At 43.6% G+C, this 24,843-nt stretch overlaps 1 protein-coding gene across 8 annotated transcripts in view; it reads right to left on the reverse strand.

Moving 5' to 3' along the window:
• Positions 1-24,843, reverse strand: part of adgrl2a (adhesion G protein-coupled receptor L2a) — a 212,027-nt gene that overhangs the window by 11,888 nt on the left and 175,296 nt on the right. For 5 of the 8 annotated variants that reach the window (XM_084355336.1, XM_084355333.1, XM_084355330.1 and 2 more), the window contains 11 exons: positions 14,117-14,413; positions 13,219-13,322; positions 12,340-12,525; positions 11,734-11,772; positions 9,531-9,714; positions 8,672-8,794; positions 7,858-8,063; positions 7,034-7,207; positions 5,495-5,704; positions 4,544-4,764; positions 3,860-3,926 (listed from right to left, as the gene is read on the reverse strand). In XM_084355336.1, the coding sequence (XP_084211462.1) occupies positions 3,860-3,926; positions 4,544-4,764; positions 5,495-5,704; positions 7,034-7,207; positions 7,858-8,063; positions 8,672-8,794; positions 9,531-9,714; positions 11,734-11,772; positions 12,340-12,525; positions 13,219-13,322; positions 14,117-14,413 (1,811 nt within the window). The remainder of the gene's footprint in view (positions 1-3,859; positions 3,927-4,543; positions 4,765-5,494; positions 5,705-7,033; positions 7,208-7,857; positions 8,064-8,671; positions 8,795-9,530; positions 9,715-11,733; positions 11,773-12,339; positions 12,526-13,218; positions 13,323-14,116; positions 14,414-24,843) is intronic. The other 3 variants (XM_084355337.1, XM_084355335.1, XM_084355334.1) reach the window with 1 other exon arrangement.

Consider the following 24,843-nt stretch of genomic DNA (forward strand, 5'->3'; position numbering starts at 1 on the left):
CTGTTAATTTGTCTATAAGTATTAAAAGAGGAGAGCCTTCAGTTCTCTGCATGTCCACAGACTAATCCAATAAACATCTATCGTTCCAGCCTGGGCTCAGACGGGCCGACTGGCGCCAAATTTAGTGTCATTCTATATCAATAAGAGCATGGAAATGCATTAAAATCCATCACAGTTAGAAAAAAAAAAAGGAAAGGAAAGAAACAGCCACACAGCAGCCGTCTGGCAGAAGGGAATGAGAAGTAGCAGGAGAAATAAGAGACCCTCTTGTTGTACAAAACAACTGCATATCATTTTATGCACATAGTGAAATATTATAAGTTACAACCAGCTCCAAAAGGCTTGAGGGAACATGGTATGTTTTTGTTCGATTCTAGCGTCTACGGATGCAGAGAAAGGAGGGAGAGGGAGGTGGCGTTTGCTTGCTTGTTTTAATGTATTAACTCCTGAGGGAGCCAGTGGCACATATCAGGTTGAGACAAGGATACTATGTGCTGTGTTTCAGAGCGCATTCACTCGCTACCTTAAAAATCAATACCGTGATTTAGAGACACACAGGCTGGATGGGCCAGCAAGGAGCCGCTTCAAATAATTTACTTCAAAAAACATTTATTCTGGGGCAAACTAGTCTCTGACACAGCGTGTACTGCACATGCACTCACACGGCAGAGGAACCAGACTGTGTTTGTACTGCAAGCCCGACATGTATAAATAATGTCAAGGAATATCTAAGAAAGGAAAAATTTAAATGTGTGTCTCCAATAGTGCATATCAAGGCTTTAGAGAAATGCAAAAAGATAGCAAATACATGTGAGCTACTGCATCGCTGGCGTGGGAGCAACAAAGAAAACATCGGCAACGACAAAAGCTTTTCTCAAGGTGAGCCTTATGAACAATGCATCTCAGTGTTAACATGTTACCTTTAGAATGCCAAAACATAGGCAAGACAAAAAGGCAGACGCGTTGCCAGTGTGAAATGAATGAATGACCTTTGTGAGTCGGACTCAGACCACGGCCGTTCACTCCTGAACAGAAATTCTCCATGTTTCTGGTGCACACTGCTATCAAAAGACTGCCTGTGATCAATACATCACTCCTCCACATGCAATCAACTCATGGAGCTGCTCACAATAACCCAGGCAGTAAAAGAGAGGGACGACTGGGGGGAAAAAAATCCTGAATCGCGAACCTGCTTTTATATCAGAGACGGCGCTGAAGCTGTGTTTTGTTTCGCAGCTATCAGCCATTATTTCTATCAGCCGCCTGCATGAGTCAGACGGTGGGTGAGGCGGGGGGAGGGGACAGGACGTTCTTTTTTTGTTTTGTTTTTTTCGAAAAAAAACCCACAAAAAAACAAAAACCCTTTCACACAGCCCGGAGTGGTGACATGGATCCAATGAGACAGAGTTGAGGGACGCAGTACTTTAAAGTAACCTAGCAGCACGGCACATGTTCCCACCCCCACCGACATGCAGCCCTTCCTTGGGGGGGATCTCCCCTTTTGCTAGAGCCGAGCTGCCTCGCCTCTATCCTTCACTCTTGTCTCCCTGTCTCTGAATCATCACTGCAAGCCATGCAGAAGCACCTCGCCACACTGGGACCGGGGAGAAAGCTTTTTTCTGAAGTGGACTGTGTGTGTACACACTGAACTCCGAATGAACTGCCGGGGATAAAATATTAAAGGTGCAGATGGAGCTGTCCAGATGATAAGAACTGCTTGCGACGTGTCATGATCCAAGAGGCCTCGTGTTGAAGCTATCTCAAGCATACTAATGGCCCCCCCCCCCACTCATTACTTCCATGTTCCCCTTTCATGGAGCTAATACCCCCCTGTGCCCAGAGACAGGGCAACCTCTGCCTAGGAACATGGACCTAAATGCCTCCCACTAGCTCTTGTTTTCAGTCAGTATTTAGGACCTGTGTCAGCCAGGAGTGAAAATTAAAAAAACAGGGAAAGCGAGAAAAGAGGGTGAGGAGACAAAAGGATGAGAAAAAAACACGACCACCCTAGGTTAAAACCAATGCTTCTTGGCATAAACATGGTTTGGGTGGCGGGTGGGGATCCGGACATGAGCCAAAAGCAGCACTGTTTGCTTCTCCTTTTTTCTTGCTCATGTGCCTTTTCTCCTCCTTTCTCTCCCCCTCATTGACAAGGACAAAGCCAATTTGTAGAGAAACCAGGGTCACGGATGGTGTAGACAAACCTTGCTCTTGCACGCTCCCCCGAGACACCCCTTTCCACAGTACTTTGTCTTTTTGAGTCAATTGTTGCACAGAATCAGAGGAGCAGTGTGCCATGCCTGAGCACAGCGCTGCGAAACCTCATTCCTGTCACACATTAGCTCTGCTACAATACATTAGCTCCTCACAGGGTCATGATTCTATCTCTCCGGTCATCACCACCGGGATCCCGATCATCATTTCCACTGCAGAACGCATTTTTCATGCAAATCATAATAGAAGCAACACGCGATTGGAAAACAATGAGGGCCCAATTTAGGGAGAGGAAACGTATTCCTGTGTGGCTGACGGAGCATTTGCTGAGACATGGAGAAATGTATGTTTTTTATTTCATACCGTGTTAGTTTTTCCTCAATTATAAGCTCCCACATGCATGGTGAGTGCTGAGCAAAAAAAAACCAAACAAATAAATAAAATCAATGAGACGCAAGAAGACGCAGGCATTTTACCGTTAACTGAGAGACATTTCAATCCGACACAGGTTTTCTGTGCACTTCCTCCTCCATTTTTAAATGCTACATGGAGTGGCAGTGTCTCTCTTTGTGAAAACTGTGAAATGCAGTCCAGCGAGCGCATTCGTCTTTTATTTATTCTGTTACCACACAGACAAAGAGCTGTACTATATCTTTACTTTGAAAGCTCCTAGCGGTCTGCCGATGGTGTGCAGAGACTCGCTGGAATTTGACACGGGTGCCCCCTCTCTCCAGTATATTTTCAGTGTCAGTTTGATGTTCAACAGAGGTCACTGCATCTGTAGATACAGTACTGACCATTATGCTAGATAATGAACACAGTGCTGAACAAATACCACCCGTCCTCCCTGCACAGCAGCAAGACAAGTTTGCAGAGCTTCCTCATCCCTGGGTGTGCATGGGGGCAAAGCAATACACGGCGTGTTGGGCTGAGAGGAAATATCTAAGGAATACCACCTGCTATTTCTTTCTGTTTTTTTTTTTCTTCCTTTTTTTTGCGCAGGGAGGCAAGACTCCCTGAGGTCTCATTCTTCTGAGCCTCTCTGATGGAGCGGGAGATAATAATGTCATGACCAGTAAATAATTGCGTGCCTCAATGGGACATATGTCATCATGATATGCTATATGTCCTTCACCCTGACGGTCCTTGACCAAACAGAGAGGTGCCTTTGCTTTTCGTCTTCTCCCCTGCACTGTCATCTGCTATTTACTAAAGGCAGACATACACGCAGGCAAGGAGGCGGATGCAGAGGAGGAAAAAAGGAGCCTTAACACTTTACAGTATGTGCTGCAAAATGCACACCTCAAGGCCATTTTTTAATCTGCTTTTGTTCCTTTATCATAAAAAACTTGAAGGGCCATTAGGTGACGCGAAATGCGAGGTTAGAGGAAAACTATCAAAATCCCGATCCTTGTCAGGTGGTGAGAGGCAGGGAGGATTGTTGGAAGCCTCGAAAAATTGTCTTTGGTGCAAAATTAACCTGTCATCACGGCGGAGGCTGAAGAGCAAAAATCTGTCTGACTTTCCCCTTCAGTTCAACTATCTCACTTCCTCTATCGCTCTCCTTCATCTCTTTCATCTGAGCCTCTCAGTCCCTTCCTCACTCTGTCAATCTCGGTATTCAAAGAAAAATAAAACAGCTTACCATGATGATAAAGGTGACAGGTCCTATAAAACTCCATATGAAGTGATTGTCCACACTTAGCCAGCACCTAGGACAAAGAAACGCACACACTCAGTCTCGTCTTCATGCTCCTGCTGCCAAATATTAATGGAAAGACATTAATTTTTGGTTACTTGAGCTGATGACATTGTGTAATTTCCCGTCAATATTTAACTTGGAGTGCTTTCAAACGCTCCTTTGGCAGGTTGAACATTAATGCACTCGCACAAAACAGAGGGAAGACCCCGTGTAGCCCCTCCTGATAGCCGGGTTTTAGCTGATATATGGCCATTAATCTACGTAAAAGGCTTTTTCTACACAGTGCTCTCCTCTTTAAGAGAGCATTTACAAACAAGAGGTCACAGGAGGGTCTTTAAGCAGAAAGGCTTTAATGTAGCTGCGGCCCCCCCTGAAACCACAGTGTTGAGGCTGTCAGCCACTTTCAAATGACATAAAAAATTGAACAGCTGTCCACTGCTGGCAAAAAGGAGCTCAAATGTTTTTGGTTGAGTCTCCAGAGAGGCACGTAAGGCGCTGGCAGAAATGATGAGTAGATTTCTTTTCAAAAAGCTGCCACGTACAGACACAGCGGGCAGGCCCGTACAGTCTAGCATCCAGCATGTCTGCTCTGCATTTCCTAGGATTTGTTCAGGAAGCTGCACTCACGCTTTCTCGGTCCCGTAGCTCTTGTAGTCGATAGCTGCGGAGACGCCGACCACGATGGCGGGGAAGAGGTAACCGGAGACGTAGTAGTACTTTTTCCGGGAGTATTCGCTCTCGAAGACCTCAACGAGCATGAGGTACAGCTGGACCCCCTCAAGACACATCCAGGAGAAGGAAGCCAGGAAGAAGAAGTGGAGGATCCCGGCGATGATGGCGCATCCAATCTAAGATTCAAACAATCAAATGATAAATACGATCAGAGTCTCCATAAAATTAGGAGATTTTTTTTAGATTAACTCGTGGCACAAAAATGATTTAAACATGGCGAGAGGACTCTCCAAAGCACTTTCTTTATTGAAAATTGTATATCATACACCCCATCTTTTATTAAAACCCTCTGTAAAGACGACATTCACCGCTGCTGCCTCACCCCTTCACACATATCAGTGAAACTGCAGGAAAAAGGTAATGAATATTCATTCACCACATGGGCTCTGACTATGCACAGGTTTAACTTTCCATCAGCGTGGTAGAAATTTAAATGGCATTCCTATTGTAAGGTTAGAGTTAGGAGATTTAATCATACAGCTCAGCATTCGAAGCTTTGATTCAAAAACCTTTTTGGTCTCCGAGAGATTGGAGGGAAAAAATAGGTGAAAGAAAAACAAAAAGCGTATGGATTCAGGCTCTGCCATGGCAACCATAGCTTTAAGTGAAAGAGGAAAAAAGACCTGTCAAGTGGAAGACATGGCCCCTTAGTAATCTATATTAATGGTGCTGTCCCACTCACGTCATGTCAGGGACAAGCAGGGAAGGTTAGAAACAAACAATGCTTTAAGTCTCATCCATTTCCGTCTGAAGGGCTCTTTTATTTTGTTTTGGGGTGAGAGCAGATAAAGTGAGCAGTGGAATGAATCAAAACCAAATCAATGGGGTGCAATCGTTCCGGCTTACCGTGGGTCTCGTCATATCGATACCAATTAGGAATATTAACTCTGCGATGAAGAGATTGATGCACAGGTTCTTGTGGATGGTGTTGCGATCGCTCTGGAGGCCTCGGAAGAAGCAGAAGGTGAAGATGCTGATGGTGAGGCAGACGAGGGACACCACGATCCCGACTCGAGTGATGACGGTCAGAAGCAGGTCGTGCACGATGTTGGTACCCTGGAAGGAATTAAAAATAAATGGTAAATTACAATATATAATGATATAATAATATATTATACAGTATATGTATATAATATGTTTGTGAAGGGAGAGAATACACGACACGACATAATTAAAGGGACAAAAAACATCTTTCTCTGAAACAGAATTATGTTTTTATTCTTAATTTAGTTTTACTTTTCCCTCATTTATTTTTCTGGTGGGATAGTGGATACTTTGACCTCTTCAGGCCTTCAAATTCAAGAACCTGAGCAGCAAGAAACACTTTTTGGTCGAACTGTTTGGTAGACATTGCTTCAGCTTAGGAAGTCACCAACCAAAAGTGCTACAGAATGTAAATTTAAGTCTTAACATTTTGTAAAAAATTGCTCTAGTTTGCTGAGGTGATGAGAGCATTATGTATGATCTGGTGCTTATTTTCTGTCTGTACTTTCTTGTACTTATTTATATTTTCTTGTGCTTATTTATTGAGTGTGTGAGTTTGTGTCTTGTATTTTAAATGCCCTAGGGACGGGCATGGAAAATTAGCTCAGGCTATCCGGGGTGTGGCGTCAGTTAATGCTGCATACTTGTCCCTATACAATTAAAAATGAAATAAATAAATGTGTGTCTAAACGGTTTTAGAAAACTAAACAGCTAATGAAGAAAGCAGTAGAAAGACATCATGCACAGATCATCTCTCAAAACCTCGCTGTGAATACTGTCGTCTTGCAAGACTGCAATTTAAACCTAGATCAGGAATGTTTTGGGTTTGCTTTTGAGATGGAAAATAAGTCTGAAATACTGCAAGGTGAGTTTGACAAAAAAGTTAGTTAGATGTGGGTATAGACTGGATCACAGTGATATGAAATCGGCAAAAACATTTTCAGCCCAATCATTTGTGACAAAGATATGTAATGGAGGCTGGAATGTATTACCAGATAGGAATAAACTTTATTGGAAAAAAAGACATCAGTGCCCTGATTTGGTAAACTGAACTGGGACCCCAAGCATCTTTTTCTGCATTATGTTCATGCAGTGTGCTGCTTCGGTAGCGTATTTGATAAACCAAACATAACAGTTGGACTAACTGCTAGTTTTTTGGTGAATTCAAACTGTTATTTTCTGTCGTCTGTGGTTCAACAAGCAAATTACATCTCCAACGTGACGTTAGCCAAAGTGTTGTTATCACATGAAAGCATCCAACATGCTTTTCAGATAAATGAGATGTACGCACTTTGAAATAACTTAACGAAAAAAGGAAAAGGAAATTGCATGCGAGGCAGGGGTTAGCTGCTGTGAACAAACACTGAGATTAGTTCGATCAAAGAAGTGGACGTGACATACTGAGATTTCGCGGTGCGCCATGAGGATGGCAAAGTTGGTGAGGTGGTTGCAGGAGCAGGTGGTGTGTGTCTTATTGGAGTCCAGGAGTTTGCAGCCCTGGGTGGACCAGTAGCCCATCATACTCCTCTCAGAGTAATTCCAGAAGGAGCAATTGGAGTTGAAGTAGTTATCCATCTGCAGATAACAAGAGATATGGTTAAGTGTCCAAATAATTGACTGCCTGAAATTGAAGTACATGTAGAACACAGAGGCCATTTACCCCCCACTCATACAAAGTATTTTTCCGCCCTGATATGGATGAGGATTTTTCACTTCACAGCTCTTATGAAGCAATTCATATGTTGTATCTCATTTGGCACATGCTTGCCAAATCAACCGAAGCATAGTTGGGTATATGAGGCCTTAATAACAGAGAGGCATAATTGTTTGACGGCATGTCTTCGGAATTGCACAATTTCTCTGATAAAGAATGGAGTCACGCGTGGCCCTCTGGGAACTCTAGTGACAACTTTAAAAGACGAAAGATAATTGGCGCTCCAGTAATTTCATCCTAGATTGTACGGCTAATCTAGGAGTTAATTTCCCCCACTATAAAAGAAAATGGGTATCATTTATATCCCAATGTTGATTAAAGAATTAGTTTTCATTAAGAATTCACTTAGGTTCTAAAGACTCCTTTAATTTGATGTTCAATGACTTAAATAAACTGCCGACTGACCTAGCCAGACATTTACAATTCAAATTGCAGATCTCTGTCTACTCTGGATGTTCCCTCCTGGTGTTTTTAATATGACCTCTCCATTCACTCCAGCGGGGAGACTCACATTAATGTGCTTCAGGGTAAAAATCACCGGGTCATTAATGAATACACGGCTGGATTCTTTGTTGATTGAGGCGGCGATGATGTCAGAGTTGACGACCACTGACACGTTGCGGCCGTAAGCCTCGTTGGCCATCTTGATGGTGGCGTTTTCGGCACTGAGGAACTGACTCAGGTTTTTGTAGAGCACAAAAACCAGCTTGGCGACTCCTGTAGAGCGAGAGAAGCAGACAGATGGCGAAGGATGAGAAAAAAAGTTTCCGGAAATATGTCGGAAATGTATGAATTAGAAAAGAACTGTGGTGACAAAAGTTGAAGAAATGAAGACTATACATATTTAAAGGCTCAAACTTATTTTGATGTTATTCAATTTAAAATATGCAACAAAGGATCTACAAGACTCAGAGAAAGAAAGAAGTGACCTCTCATTTTACAGCCAAAATCAAAAGGCTCAGACTCTTTGCTTTTGAAAAGAAACAAGACAGGGAGCAAAAGTCAAGCACACTTGGTTACATTTTCCAGTTTCTCACACATTGTTTTAAGAGTAAAAAATATGTCAACAAAGTTTCTCTTTTTTCTTTGCCTTTGGTTGGTTTACGACAGGGTGTCTAGAAGCATCAGACAAAAATGTACAGAAATGTGGACTTCCAACGCAGAAGAGCTTGACTCATTAAAAAAAAAAAGCCAAAATGAAATTTGATAACATGTCTGAGCCGATTAAAACCTCACCTCTGATTATTCAATGACTTTTTAGGCCAAATATTGCATTGAATTCAAGACTTTCTCTGCACCTGCAGACACTCTGTGGGACAGCTTACCGTTCCGACTGTTGAGCTTGACGGTGTTCGCCGAAAGCTGGATTGAGATGCCATCCCTGCTGGATTGTGGGAATTTAAAATCCTGGACCTGGCCATCAGTGCTGAGTACATACACATCCAGGACTGCAAAGTGCAGAAATGGCAGTGGACAGGTTAGACAAGAGAGATTAAAGGGACAAGAGAATGAGATATTGGTCATTTCAGACTGTTTGACTTTGACCTGAGGGCATAAAAACGGAACGGTGGAGAATACTGATGCGACAGCTTTGTTCCTGACATTTCAACAGAAACTGAAACGTTGGCATGGACCAAAGGACACATCTACAACTCAAATGCTAAATCTTTGTGACAGTGAGCCTCACAATAAAAACGTCAATCACACGGTGATCATCTCGGCGCAGCGAGGCTCTTACTATAATGAATAAAACAACACTGCCGACTAAGAAGAAGCCGTCCTTTTACAGCAGAAGAAAATGAGAGAAGGAGGCTGTGGATAAACAGTGTTCGTTTTCTGACTCCGCAGCAGGCTAATGTTCACATTAATGTATAGAGTTACAAGGTCTAGACGCACACATTTATAAACTAAGCGTGCGCAATCAGAGAATCCAGTCTCTTTAATTGTCTGATATTCATCACTTTGTCAGTAAGCGACTCGTTAAACGCAATATGCTCTGTTTTTTTCCCTTCCCTCGAGGTTTAAATGCTTATTATGAAAACAAAGTCCTTTTCTTATGTGGCGGCCTTGTTTCCCTATCACAAGGGTTACTCTCTCAATGAATTGGAAGTAATGAAATTAACCGAGCTTGCATCAATTGAAAGCGCTCGTCATTTGCTTACCACAAACTCTGGTTTTACTTACTTATATTGTCTGCTGGAACTTTGACAATGGCAGGTTCCATGAGGTTATCGGCAAGGACGAAGGCCCCTTCCTCCAAGGTATCCAGTAACATGGTGGCTGCGTGCGTCTGCTCCGTGCTGTTCATGTCCCGCCAGGACTTCAAGGCCTCCGGTCGCAGAAGGTTATCTACCGTGTCCACAATGGCCTGTGTCCAACAAGACAAATACGCACAAAAAACAGAAACAGACACTCGCGTTACTCTGCAAAATAAGTTTGTTTGGAGGCATATAGCGATGGCATGCAAACGATGAAGTGAAATGGACAAAATGCTGAAGCATCACATCTGCTGGGATTAAAATGAACATGATGAGAAAAAAAGAAGCTTAAAGGATATTGTTTTTTTGATGGTATATGTGACATGATAACTTAATTACAGGTAGTTAATGTATAAGGAAATCATAATTTCTGCGATTGTATTGATCATGAAGGAGAAACTGCAGAGGGAGGGAAGAGCAGGAGCGTCATTGGGGATGGTGCGGATTCAGTTTCTCTTTCAAGGACGTTGCATCAGGGCAGACACTGAGGGTCACAGTGTATTGAGCCTATCAGGTCTGTCCAGTAGCAGGATATTAAGAGATGGCCTGATGAAAGTCAGAAAGCCGTCCTCAATTAAAATTCCGTAATTGCAAAGTTGGACGTCCGTCATGAAGAAACTTTCTTTTCCTTCAACTTTAATTTGAACTCAAGTGCAAATACTTTACTGAGGTGATTAATAAGTCACCCTCCGAAAAACTGAAAAAAAAAAAGGGACAAGGAAATGTGTGCAGAACAAAACGAAACAAAATATGATATGTCAAATTGTTTAAATGAAGTGTAACATGTTTCCATCCTCGCAATGTCTGCCACCTGAACAGCTCAGGGGAGACGGCGTATAAATTGGGCGTAGAGGAGACGGGCGACTCTGGGTTTTCTTCAGGAAATAATCAAATCAATGCGTCTAATCAGGTAATCAATGCCGCCGACGGCTGGTGGAAAGTGTGTTGGGGGGGGGGCTATAGCTATAGTGATGTTGCATCAAGTATGGCAGATGTCAGATACTGCTGACTCAACGATCTCTGTCACAGATCCTGTCACGCTGTCATTAGTCAAATAGGCGCTGTCATTTACATCGACGCGACCTTACCGCAGTCGCTGCCTCTGACTTCAAATCTAAATGTTGTGACTTAACAAAACAAAGTGATGACGTCACATTTTTGAGGGCGTGCTGTGACTACACGCATGTGTTTTTTCCCTTTTTCCCTCCTTTCTTTTTACGAGCTCACAGCCGCTGACTGGCTAATTAGCTCGATCCATTTTAATACCCTCCCGAAGGAGAGATCTGGATTGAGGGGGGTGACTTTGGTGGCAGGTTGAGGACACTGTTCTCCCTAATGGTTGAGGGATATATATGGCCAAAATACTTTAAGGTATGAACTCGACCGGATAGCGTTCGAGGAAAAAGGGGGAAAAAATGGTTTGACCTGTCTGACCCTATTAACCAGATAGACCTGACGATTTGCACCTTTAATTTATGAAACAAATGACTTCTACGACCTAAAACCTATGTCCTTGTGAAACACAGTTGTTATTTAACACGTGATGAAAGGTCAGGTAAGGGTCCTTGTTATAATAAAAGATAAAATACAAGTGGTCCGTGTTTGATACAATATTCAGGACTGTTTCATATTGAAGGACTCTCGTATAAAGGCAAAAGATTGTAACAAAGCAGTAAATCCTTCAGCAAATGAATATTGAGAGGAGTGTTAAGAACAGGATGGTTGTTTGAATCATGGTGTTACGCATACAGGCGTGCAATCTTGAGTAAACACTTAAAACACACAATAGGGAAAAAAAAAAAAAAAAAACAGAATGAAAAACAAAAAACACCATTGCTGCCAACGCATAGAAGAGGTGGGGAGCGCACAGAGACACATCCATGTAAAGAAGCCGCCTCAGTAATTGGAGATGACTTCTCTTTGACTTAGAAAAAGCACTTTGGGTGTGATTGTGTCTCTGTGTAAGGCAATTACTCAAAAAAAGCAGGAAGCACAGGGAGAAGGGGAGTACACGACGGTACAGAGGGTACATGCTGCTGAACTTGGGGCCGGGGCAGATACAGTTGCACAAGGATAGAGGAGGGGAGGGACGGCAGCAAGCAGAGTGGGCAGAGTCTTTGCTCCAATACCTTCATGTATGCCCTGCATGTCCTTTCTCGTTTTTGAAGCTTTTTTTAATTAGAAAAGAAAAAGAACAGATAAAAAATAGAGACACGTAATTTGCACAAATTCATGAGCTGTGTAGAAACAAGGCCCTGACTGACTGTGAGGTCGATGCACAAACTAACTACTGAATGACTGATACAGCCACTCCCCGACAGCCTCATGTGGCGCTGTTCTGCTTTCCTGGAGGTCGAGGAGTAAAGGGGGCTTGAAATCACATTCATAGCATGCTGTATCTTCCTCTCAAAGCCTTCTGACACCTCATAGGAATATCACATTATGGCCACTACTACAATTACTGCCAGACTGAGTCTAAAATAGCAAAAACAGTTTTTTCTGTCTCACAGCTTTCCTGAAGTTAAAAAGAAAGAGTGCAAACAAAGTGTGTCAAACAATAACAGCTGCTTTACATATCACTGCATTATTTTGGGGAACCCTTTATTCCCCTCTGTATTTCTCATTCAACAGTATAAACTTGTCAGTAAAGGGCGTTTTGTTTGGAAAACTGTTTCAGTATTTACCTTGGTATAGTGCAAACACAAAGGAGGCATATTTCTGGTGGAGGTGGTTACCTTGTTGAAGCTCCTCCCTGCAGAATCCTTCTCGCTGGGCCTGAGCTCCTGCAGCTGAGCATCCAGGATGTCCACCAGCTGCTCCATCAGGCGCACCGAGGAGCTGACGTCACCGGCGAAGATGGGGCCTTTGGTGTGCTTGGCTAACTCGTTGGCCAAGTTAGCTGCGTTTTCACCGCTGCGGATCTGCGGCGGGGGGGGGGGACAAATGAATAATGTTCACAAGAATGCAAGCAGACAGACTTGGAGTGTTCTTTACAGCTACGGTTCTGACATCAAATCACACTTGAATGAGTCCTTGAAATACCAGTTGTGAAGAGGGGGTTTAATGTTTTCTTCACGTAGGAGAAGTTGCCATGGTGGCAGTTTTTTTTTTTTTTTTTTTCTACCGTGCGGTGAGTTTAAAAAAACAGATAGACTGAGAGCTGCGTGCTACAACTGCTGTTACATCTCTGGCTCACATTATGCAGAGAGGAGAGAAAATATTGTTTCATGTAAAAAGGTTTAAATGTGGATAACTTACATACTATTATACAGAATTTATGCCAGTCACATCTTTGCCCGTGCTTTAAGCTCAAACTCGCAGTTTTCTGAATCATAATTTTCTTCAACATAAAGGCTTTGCAGTCAAAAAACACACATATCAAACTGCTCATTTCTAGACCTCTTTTATGGCCCAGAAATGCAGGATTTAAGCTAATCAGACCCAGTTTTGCTGCCATACTGTATGTGCAACTTTGATTGAGATACATCAGCGTAGACGTCCTTTACAGTGCAAGGACATGTTTCCCTTATTTTGCGTACCCCCCTCCATGTCCTCAAGAAGCACATTGCACATTCCACTTAGAGGGAAAACAGTGAGGCAGAGCTCGTACAAACCTTTTGGGCTACTTGGTTGACCCAGTGGGAGGTGCAGTTGCTGAGATCAGGGCCCTTGGGGTGCCAGGTCCCATTGGAAAGGACACATAAATAAGAGGCTGTGCCTGACAGGGAAAACAAGAACAGAATAGTCAAGTTCAATCAAGTCAAATCAGATTTATTTTCCCATGAAGTCCTTCACAGGGCACCACAGGACAAGGATAGAGATAATCAGAGGAGCCTGCACGCAAACAAGAAATTTACAAACATGCAAATTTTTTATCTCTTACACAAATATGAAGCCAGAGAATGTCTGTTTGTGTGTGCACACAGAAAACATCGGCCCTGAAGGATATTTTGTTTTTTTTCACCATGCTAGTCTGGTAAACTGTTTGAACACCGTCAAATGACAAATTAAACTGAAATTGTTGGATACAGTAAACACCAAGCATGTTAAAGTCACCAATTTTCCTGCTGCCACATTATTTTCTGGAAATATCTTCAACAGCTTGCTCCTGTTTTTGCTACAAAGTGGCAACAATTTTTCCCCCGTCCTAATTAGCCCCGTGTCTGATGAACTCAGAGCGCTAACACGATTTCACACACAATCAATTGAGGGATGCGCGTCTCCACGCAAGCTGCAGGAGAAACAGCTGAGCCTGCTCCTCTGCGACGCAGCCGTTACAGATTGCTAAATCATGTTTTGACCTGGAATGACACAGCTAAAACTTCATTATAAAATTGTCTTCTCCGAGTGCCTGAACACATACTTAAACTGGTGCTCTTACAGTTAAAAACATTGTTGTATGCACGAGTATCAGACGAATCTAACAAACTCCGGGATGTTCCCTTGGGACGCCTTGGGTCATATTGAAAGCAGTGAGCGCTCGGCCCTGAGGAGAGAGGGAGCCCTGTTTACCTCGTGTTCCCTTGGGGCAAGGTCGCTCCACGAGCATGCCCCTCGGGGTCTGGGGCCACGTTATGTCTCTTTCCTCGGTGGCCTTGCAGAAGCGCTCGGGTAGAGGGAAGGACTCGAGAGGTGGAGGGGAAGTAGTCTGTGGAATCACAGGAGGCGGCTTGGGCGCTCCCCTGCTGCCCTCCTTGAGCCCTGTTGTGGTGGTAGTGTTGGCCACACCCCAGTGCGCTGTGGTTGTTGTGGTGGTTGTTGTAGTTCTCTGAGGCTGAGGGGACGTGGTGACTTCTGACAGCGGCGGAGCTGTGAAGAGACACAGGCGTTAATGTTTAGGTGGAGCACCGTTATGTAATGTTGTGCAGCCCAGTGGGGAAAAACATTATCTCGTCCATGATTTATGGAGTTTGATTCTCACTGGGAAACACATGTATCAGTCATTATGAATACATTATGTAGTGCTGTGGATACAAATGCAAAAATAAAAGCCAAATATTAGTTTGTGATGTCTGGCTGCTAAATAAAATTGATTTGACATGACTAGTTTGACCTACAGTTGCAGTGTGAGGTCAGCTCATTAGTGCGGCACCCCTGGGATGCATAATGTGGACTAAATCAAGTATTTTGCTAAAAGTACTTTGGCAGGTATTCAAACACTGGCCTTCTGGTGGGCAGATGCCCTCATGTCCCACTAAACCTTAACAGTTGCCCCCCTGTAAGCTACATCCCGAGTTTTTTTCCCCAACATGTTCACACTGTAATGCTTATACATCCAAGTATCCTGTTGTGTAAATTGCTGCTAAGTGCTTTGTGCAACAAGCGTATTTGCCTTCCCGTTGACTATGGCTTATCCAAGGCATTCAGTCTGCAGTGAACAAGACAATAATTACAGTAACATCCTCCTGCCTGGCAATCATTCTTGCCTGGGAGATTTTGTGGCATGGCTGATTAAATTTCACAAGAGCAACACAGAACCTGTATGTGCAGCCATGGTGCCTGAACAGTCTTTTTTTTTCACTTGTTTCTTGCTACAACTCATACTCTGATAAAGCAGGTGTGCAGTAACTCATGCAATGCCCCAGGCAAAAACAATATGTTTCAGTCCCGGAAAAGGAGGAAATAGTGCACTCCTTACATTTAACATGAGCCACTAAGGAAAAACTATGAAGACATTTTTCATGTGATACACCAGCAAAGTGTGAGCAGCACTGTAATTACATTTCATAAAAGTTGCACATGAGGGAGTTTCATAGATGAAATGTTGATAAACACTAACTATTTGATATAAATCTGCTCCACATCCTCAAGTACAAAACCAAAGCATGACCCCCCCCCTTTAAAAGTATTTGTTGGTTGAGTTTTAAAAGGATCAGCTATATCAATGAAAGGAGCTCTGATTGGAATGCAATGTGCATACTGAATCTAATCGCATTTGAGTACTTTGATTTCCTCCATTAGGCTGCCTGTAGAGCATGCAGAGAATGTGAAGAGGTGCTGTTACACTGCCTGAGCCGAGCACAGTCGTTCGCGGTAGTGCAGCCGGTACTGAAAACATCGAAGAGACAGAGAGTCTAAAGTCGCGTTTCCACCACAGGAGCTTTCCCCAGGCACAAGGACCCTTTGGAGGAACTTCACCACAGGGGCCTAGATTCAGTTCCAGGGGCATTATTTTACCCCCCAAATAGTCCCTGCTCAGAGGGTAGCACTTGCCAGTACAGGAACTCTGGAGGTGAACAATTCTGATTGGTCAAATTCTTGTAGCATTTTATTTCAGACGCCATTTAAAAATCTGCAGACGCACGCCAGGTTGTTTTTTGTTCATGGTGCTTTGACACGTCAACATTTAATGACAGAAGAAAGCAAACATCAGATGAACCAATGATGTATTCAAGGTCTTTTTTTGCATGGTCGTATGCAGAAAAACAGCTGTTGTTTTTTCATCATCAGCGGACTAATTGGCCCAAACTTTGCAGGTGTTAAGACCGCGGTGGAAACGCAGACAACAAAGAGCTGGAAGAACCTTTTAGTTCCTTGAAAAGAAGTTCCTGGGACTAAAAGTTCCAGCTACTTTTGGTGGAAGCGCAGCTAAAGAGAAGAAGTCAGGAGTTGGGTTCAAAACAAGGGGGGAAATAGAGAGCTGGGGGGGTGGTGGTGGAAAATAGAGGCGCATGAAGTGTACGACGACAGGAAAATTCAGGAACAATGGGGCCAAGTTGGAGAATGAGAAGACAGCTTCTGTCCTCCGGTGGATTGGAAGGAGAGGCAGCCAAACCCCAGGCAGCAACACCTCCATATCTATTGCCTCCATTGGATAATGGGTCTGGCTGATAGCAGTAAACCCCCCACTGACCCCCCCAAAACATACACACACGCACACACGCACACGCACACACACACACACACTATTATCACCATAGGCCCCACGGTGTGGATGAGAGGCTTCAGCACAGGTAGGCTGAAGGGAAATCGCCTTTGAGGCTGGCTGCTACCTGTGGCGAATTAGGCTCTATTGACCAGAGGAGATGACTCTGTGTGCTCCCTCCTGGTGATGGGGGTATAGAACTCAACACACACAAACACACGCACACACACAGGCGACATGAAGGTGTACACAGCTGACTGGCTGTTTTGACACTGAGCTGAAGGCAGATTTGGCTGGCTGGCTTCACCTCAGCCTCCTCTTCGTCTCTCGCACCACCCCCACCCCCCACCCCCCACCCCCACCTGTATCCTTTTACTCAACACGGTGAAATTCTCGGCTGCACGGCCTGTCACAGCGGTTGAGAGACAACCTGTGCTTAGTGTCCTTTCAGCACTAGCATTTAGCTGGCTGGGAGAAATGCCTGTCTCTATTCTGCACCAATACCCCTTTATTGCTATAACCGTTGTTTTTCATGACTCACTGAGAAGACTCACAGAAGGTTGAAAGTAATAGCCAAAAAATGCTCGGCAAATTTCTGGGTAAGCTTACACACTACAACATGCAGTGTTGCTGCTGCGTCTGAAGAAAATGAACGTGTGTCGACATAGTTTATAATGATTATCGTTTCTTTTTAAACATCTGGGTCGGGGTGGTTTGGCAAACGTCCAGAAGATTCCCAAGAAACCGTGGGGCCCTTTATAGGTTTCTCATTTCCAAAGTATGAAAGATGATAATGATAAGATCCCGGCTCTCCATGGGTGGGGAGTTTAGAATCCAGACAGAAATAAAAATGAAAATGAATCGCTGTTCGGCAACATGATTTAAGATAAAGGAGCTGGCAACCTCAGCCAATAAATCAAAGAGGCATCTGCTGTAATCCAAGCACATTCCTTTTGCATGTCAACTAACAACTGTATCTTGTTTACACCCCTCACTCAAGAGGCCTGCTTGTCATGGCTCGCTGGGACGTTGAGCTACATGCTCTAGTTACAACATGTTCCAATAAATCACTTTGGAGGTTTTTTTTTCTCTTTCTCATTTGTCATTGTGCTACCTGCTATCAGCGGTGAAAGTGTGAGGGTAATTAATGTTAGACTTGGTTAATACCAATTAATGGGTTTGGCTCTCCTGAAGCGTTCCATCGGAGAGAGCTGGCCCACGGCAAACTGGATGGTTTTAGCTATGGGAAAGGGGCGTGGGGTTGGATTTGCTGAGCCAACGTCTGGGCTGCGCCATCGCAGAACACAGCTGTACATTAAAGAGCTTCATTAACAAGAAATACTATGAAAAGGACACAAGTGAAATTGCTAAAATAATCCTGCTGGGGGTTTTCGTTTCATGTTTTTGATACAAACTAATCCTCTTTCGCTTGTGAAAAAGATGCTAATGTGAATCTTCCCAGAGAGATTCCTGCATAAACAAAGCGGGCTCTCTGACCACTGCTGTTCCTGTGTACATAGCGTGTCAGCCTCTTAATCCTGCCAGCAACACAATCATTTTATTACCTTTATGCTGTCGCTTAGTTTGATTTAATCCAATGAAAGCTGTGAGGAATTAACCCATAGGCATTAACATGGACACTCCTCTCGGGCAGTCACTTCTTCACAGAGATGTCTAAGTGGATAAGTTTATAAGCAGTCACTGTGAGGGATGGGTATTGATCTGTTGGTAGTGCTGCAGTAGCCTTTTCTACACCTTTGTGGGATTCGGAACATGAAGCAAATATTTTCTGCTTTCAGCTGTGGCAACACCGCTGAATACCTTCCCCGAGCAATGCTCCTTTGATTATAACAAAAGAGGTAAATCTCACATTTGGGCTATATAGCGAAACAACCGAGGCAGGATCCTTGATTATTATGTCTCTGCCACACTCAGCCCAAGGGGAACCTTCAATTAGCTGTCATAGAGTCTGAGCGCAAGTCCCGCCGATAGTCAGGACGGACTTATTCATAACCTCTTTGTGTGATTCGACGCCCACACGTTGTCGCATTTACATGTATGTCAGTGGTTCTGTTATTACCACTGGGGTTACAGGTCTGGAATTGATGACAGACAATGGGATGGGAATCCAGGAGAGGCTTGACACGTAAGCACTCAGGACCACACACACACACACACACACAACACCCACGCTCAAACGCGCACTCACACAGACAAGATGAGACCTCACCAGGACTCAGTAGTCATGCCGAGGTGACAAATGAAAACCGACAGCGTGTGTGTCTTTTATATTATGCTTAATGGCTTCACTTTCAGTAGGCACCGCATGGCTGTTCATCAGGGTAATGTTTCATACATATTACCAGGTGCTGTTTATCTTGGGGGGGAAAAGTGGTGAGGGAACACACAGTTAGCATTTGTTTCAGCTAATTTGCCACATAAAAAAAGTTTAAAAGAATTATTAGATCTCACTCGTCCCCCGTCCTCTATAGTCTGCTCCGTCATGGAATAATCTCGAGATGATGTGAAGCGAAGGCTGCTTGGGGGATTTTTTGTCTCATTCTGTGGGTAAAGTAAAAGAATGGTGTCTTTTGAACACTGTGAAATGCGGCTCCCGGGTGGTAATCACCTCCTAATGGAAGAGGAACAGCAAAAGTTAACAAGTCAGTGGAACCTCAAACAACTCAAAGCCTGTTTCTGCCATCAGAAGGGGGCCCACGCTTGGCCTCTGAGAGGAGACCAAGAGGATCTGGTGGAAGGAAAAATAAATGAGTAACCCATCGGAGCGCAGGTTAATTGAAATAAGGTGTTGAACTGTGAAAAAGAAAAACGTGTCAATTATTTCCTCTGTTTCCAACATGCATTTGGCTCAGTCCTCCATGGATGCACCCTTGCTTGGAAGTTCATATGGAAATGGAGCTGTTCTTGAGTATGAAATAGTGTGATGATTTATAACACGCTTGTGATGCATTTTGATATCTACCAATAATAACAATAATACACAAAGGAAATTGGATTACACGTCTTTCACTCTGCGCTGCGTTTGTTGCTGTGGAGGGGAACAGTGTATGATTGCTTGTGTATCAGCAGTAAATATGAAGAAAGCTGGGTGAAAATTCATATAATTTCCCATGAGTCATGTCCTTGCGAGGGTGTGTACAGTACTGTATACGTCCATGTCTTAGGGAACAAAACCTAATAGCTGGATTATGTTATTTACTGCTGTCTCCAATATTTCTCTGTCCCACAATACAGACGCATTGATTCATATGGACACAGGCAGGCAGAGAGCACTCCTACACACGCGCGCGGACACGGAAGCACATACACGCGTTTAAAGCGCGTGTACAGCCTCACACACAGAATGACACCAAAGTATAGAGAACAGACATAGCAGCTGCCAGACTACAGCCTGCGTTTTTTTTTTTCTCTCCTTGCAGCTTTCTCTGTACTGTACGTGCCTCAAATTTCAAGCATTAACTCTAAGTGTGCCGAGCAGGATGATATTTAATGCCGTGCACACAGGAGGGTGACTATTTCTGAGCCGCACTCGAGATATACTTCCAAACTGACTCACATACATCGGCATGCGAGCACGCGAACCCGATTAGAGAAAAACACAGACACACACAGACACAATAATCAGGCCTGTGTGAAATAAATCTCCTCAAAGGCGTGTGTCAGGGAGTGATGGGGGACCATTGTGATGTCTGAGTAATAATTCTTTTAATACGCCTTGTTTCACAGTCAGACTGTAATCAAACAAGAGAGTGTGGATCCCCTTGGCTATAGGGCTCAGTGTAACCATAATCACACCCCCCTCCCTCTTCTCTCTCTCTTTTATGTAAAACAACTCTTTGCGGCATTTTAAATCATAACCCCCGGTTTGCCGTCGCTGCCCACGTGCTTGTGCGCTGAGAGCGGAGATCACTCGTCCGCGCTGTGTACAGCAGCAGCAGCGGTGGTGACTATATGAGAAAATGTTATCTTGAAGTGTGTATTCGGACGAGGGGTGAAATGTTCCACCTTGTCTGGAAACAACTGGCCCTCATGTGTTACGACGTTTGGTGCAGGAGGAGCGGCAGAGATCAAGATCGGATTTCACAGGAAACAGGTGACCTCCTGGCCTTCACCGCCACCAGACACAGGGGGGGTGAGGTATTATCCCACGATGTAATATCAGAGACATTGTGAACAAGACTGTAAATCCCCATCGAGGGATTTCCCCCCTTTTTATCGCTCAAGTTAAATTCACCCCTATATCGTAACCAAGAATGAGACCAGTGGGTCACGACGCAGACGGAATAACGTCACAGTGCATCATAAAACGGTGGTTAAAAAAGTTACATGGGAGGAATAAAGAACGGAAGCTGGCATATAGGGAGATTCTGCAGTCCAGCGTTGAAGAATGAGGCTCTTAGTTAAAGATACACTCCCCAGAAGTGCGCTAACATCTCAGACATTCTTCCTCTTATCAGTAAGTTGGGGGACACTAAAACAAAAAAAAGAGACTTGGTGAATTAACCAAGGCACAGGTTTAAGGCTATGGATCAATTTAGTGGATTTCTGGGTGGGTTTCTGCAGATTGTTGTGTATAGTGAGGTGTTTGATTTTGTCTGGTCCTAGCAGGCTGGGCTTGTGTAGTCAGTCAACATCCGTGTGATCCAGACAACAACCAACAGGAGTTTTGTTTGAGAGTAAATAAGGTGAGAAAGAACCGGAGAGAACTTTCACTCAAATAGGCCGTTTCTATCAGTAGATGTTCTTTTTGATCTGCCAGGAAGTCGATCAAAAAGGTCTGCAATCATGCTAAGTTTTTAATTAGGATAATGTCACTTAAAGGGGCAATTTTGAGCAATTTACATGTATTAATCACTTTTTCATTGGCCATATGTGAGCGGATTGTAACGTAAAATGAAAAATGAGACCTTGCTCTTCTCTCTCTGTTGCCTATTCCATCCTGTGGACGATCTGACTAATTTTGGGCTACTTTGCTTTTATAACATGACCTCTCTCAGCTGATGGAAAGAAAATGTCCAAAATACACATTGGGGTGTTTATTTTAGCTTTGAATTCTGTTCATTGATGCAAATCATCTTTTCATTAGATAGCCTGGAAACTTGATATAAGTAATCAACTGGGGAAGTTTAATGGTGATATCTATGGTTATTTTTATTTTTTAACCCTATTCACCTGTAGCATCTATCCTGAAATCTAAACTCTGTTATAAGGTGGCTAGAGTATGATGAGCACCATGGCCGTCTTTGTTCTGTTGTTGTGTGTGCTCTTTTCCAGAAGGCACGGCTAAGGATTTACTTAAATCCTGTCGTTTAGTGTGCACTGCTCTCATTGGGCATGATTTGAACAGTCTGACCAAAGCTTTAGCCGGACTTCAGGAACCAGGCCAAACAGGCGCATATACGTGGAGGCACGCACACACAGACATGCAAATATCCAAATGTAGGGCACAGTTCATGTTTGATCATGGCGGTGGAGGACTGGGAGTCTACAGGCAGAGGGTTAAAAGGGTTAAAGAATCAAAAAATGACAGAGCGAGGGCGCGTGAAGGGAGAAAGTCAGACAGAAACAGCAAGACTGAATCTAATAGAGAGATGAAAGAGATTAAATGAAAGAGAGCGGCAATAAGATGGAAGCAGACAGAGAAAGAAACAACGAGAATATGACAGGAGGACAGAAAAACAAAAACAAAAAGGGTGATTTTCCACATCAATATCCTCTCCTTTCACACCGCTGTGTGTTGTCAAGGCAAACAAACAAATTGGCCGTTTTTAACACATCCTGATCCCTGCTCATGCACTGCTGGTGGGCATATAGTAGAGAGAAGTCTCTTGCCATTTCACCTGAGCACCTCAGATGGCTGATGTTGACGTTTTAAGTATCCAGATGTCTCTCTGTTTTCCCTGCTTTCTCTCTAAATGTTGCCATGCACAGGTTGACCTCTATGTAAGCACTGCAGAAGACAGGGATGAATCATAGCGGTGCTTATTAGGGAGCTGTATATTCATCAGACTATAAGAGGTAGGTTCTCTGGGGTGACTGCTAATGCATATGACTCACAAGGATCCGTAACAGCTGAGCATTTCTGCATTGTGAAGCACTTTGGTAACACACAAACTACACGGCATTGTTGTGACCACATGCAGAGTTTTGTTAGCTAATTGGCGAGTCGCATAGTGAGCCATACCTTATAATTTCAAACAAATTGGGTCATTCTCCCCCCCACAATCCCCACTCGCAAATGTGTAATTTGAGGATGCAGCGAAGATTGAAGCCGCATGCAAATGTATTGACATTTGAACAATTAAAAAGGGGGTCTTGATTTGTGTGGGTGTTAACTACAGCGCCGGGGGCTTTTATATGGAAGTTATTCAGAATCTAATTTTCCGACAAGGGATGAATAAAAGGTTTCCAGGGCTCACCTGTGTCCCATTGAGGCAGTGAATACAGTCTGTTTGTGCACACTTGTTGTAAAAAATAGCTTTTGATATGCTTACCCAGTGGTTTGAGGCCACATATTGGAGCTTGGCATGAATAAACGCTCCATAGAAATGGGTGCATAATGAGTTTTCTCTGGGAATACCTCATTTAAATCAATTTAATCATCTCTCTTACAAGATGCGACAAAGGAATATGTCTTTTTATGAGCTCCTATATGCAAGAAGGAACACAGGCATAGAGCCATGGTTAAATGAGTGGATTATGGCGCTGTTGGTCAAAGCCAAGAGAGGGACTTACTGACCCATTTAATGTCCACTTCCAGTGGAGCCGCTTGTTGGACGTGACCCCATCCACTCCCCCATAATCCTACAACAGATGATCTTGCCTTGACACGAGCGGCGTTATTGGACTTGACAAGAACCCAACTGTCTGCCGCAGAGGGTCTCAACATCACTTTGATGTGATTGCATTCCATGACGGAGCGAATCATGTGACGGGGTTGTTTGTGCACTTGAAGTACGGGGAGAAAAGAGAGTGGGGCGTGCAATGTAAAGCGACAAATGCATATATTATCAATCTCACACCTCCGCAATTACATCGTTGGCTCATCCTCTTGTGCACGCTTTGAAATTCTCTGGAGAAAAATCTGCGGTTGAATTAAAAACCTGTGGTGTCCTTTGAAGTTTGACTTATAAAAGTCAAACATTTAACAGAGCTCCGGCATATACATTATTAATTAGCCATGCTCTGTTGCATAAACAAGGCATTTCTTTTGATTTTTAGTTGTCGTTCCTTTTTTTACATTTACCTCCAACTTTTAACAGCACAAAAACAGTCTAATGGCTTGGCTCAGAGCCTAGTGAGGCAGGCGCTGAAACGAGCATCAAGATATCACAGAGAGGGCAACCGGTGACAGCCAGAAAAAAGTGCCATCATTTATGTGTCAACATCAGCCATGTGGGAGGACAAGTTTATTGACATCCTGATGATCATCCTGGACCATTCTCCCTTGCACTCATCGACTGCAACTCAACATACATTAGTCAGCAGCAGAGCCAGGCTCGTGTCTCGTTTGTCAGGGAGAGAGGGACTGGGTCCTCGTTGACATTAAAATAAAGACGTGTGAATACAGAAGCCCCGAGGAGCACATACAGTATGTCAGGTAGTGTTTGTTTCTAAACATAATTTACAGGAAGGGAGGGGAGGGGGGGTCCCTTTGGGTGCTTGGGAGGTCTGATTGTGTGAATAAACAAAGCATGTTCTGCACACACGCACACAGGTGCTACACGTACAAATAACTGTAATGCAGTCTTATTTCAGAATCCTTTTAAAGCCTCTGATTTCTCTATCAGTAATCAGTGTCCATTCAGAAAATGAATAAATCAATTGAGCGTGCAGCCTGTCTATACACAGCTTATTCCAAGAATCCATAACAGCTAAGCTGAAATTAAAGGCTGTTGTGGAGGCTGTTGCATGACTGCTTCATCATCAGTTTACTGTACATAAACACAAAATGGCATGTAAAGACATGCTCCAATATAGTCTTATTAGAGAGCAGAAAAAGGCGATATTATGACCACTTTACAGGAGCTGTGTGTAAATGCAGGGTGCTGCTTAAAATGAGCTCATCTGAATTCTCTGCGTGTGACACAGTGTTTTGGACATGACTAAAATAAGGAAACACCTTTTGACTCTAACATATTCTCAGTATGCAAATGTTTAATTAGAAAAACCCTTTGTGTCTGTCTTATTGGCTGTGGAGAAACTTCAAACAGCGTTATTCAGAGTTGGAAAAATAAAAAAGGAAAACATATTTTATCTTGCGCGCCATGATTGTGGCAGTATTCCACTTAACGCCCCCTCCGCATATTAATTTTGCTTTCCAACCTGGACTACGTTCTTTGTCAATGTAAAG

This window comes from Pagrus pagrus, assembly GCF_965226575.1.
Source record: "Pagrus pagrus genome assembly, chromosome: 6".
In the NCBI taxonomy this organism is placed as follows: domain Eukaryota; kingdom Metazoa; phylum Chordata; class Actinopteri; order Spariformes; family Sparidae; genus Pagrus; species Pagrus pagrus.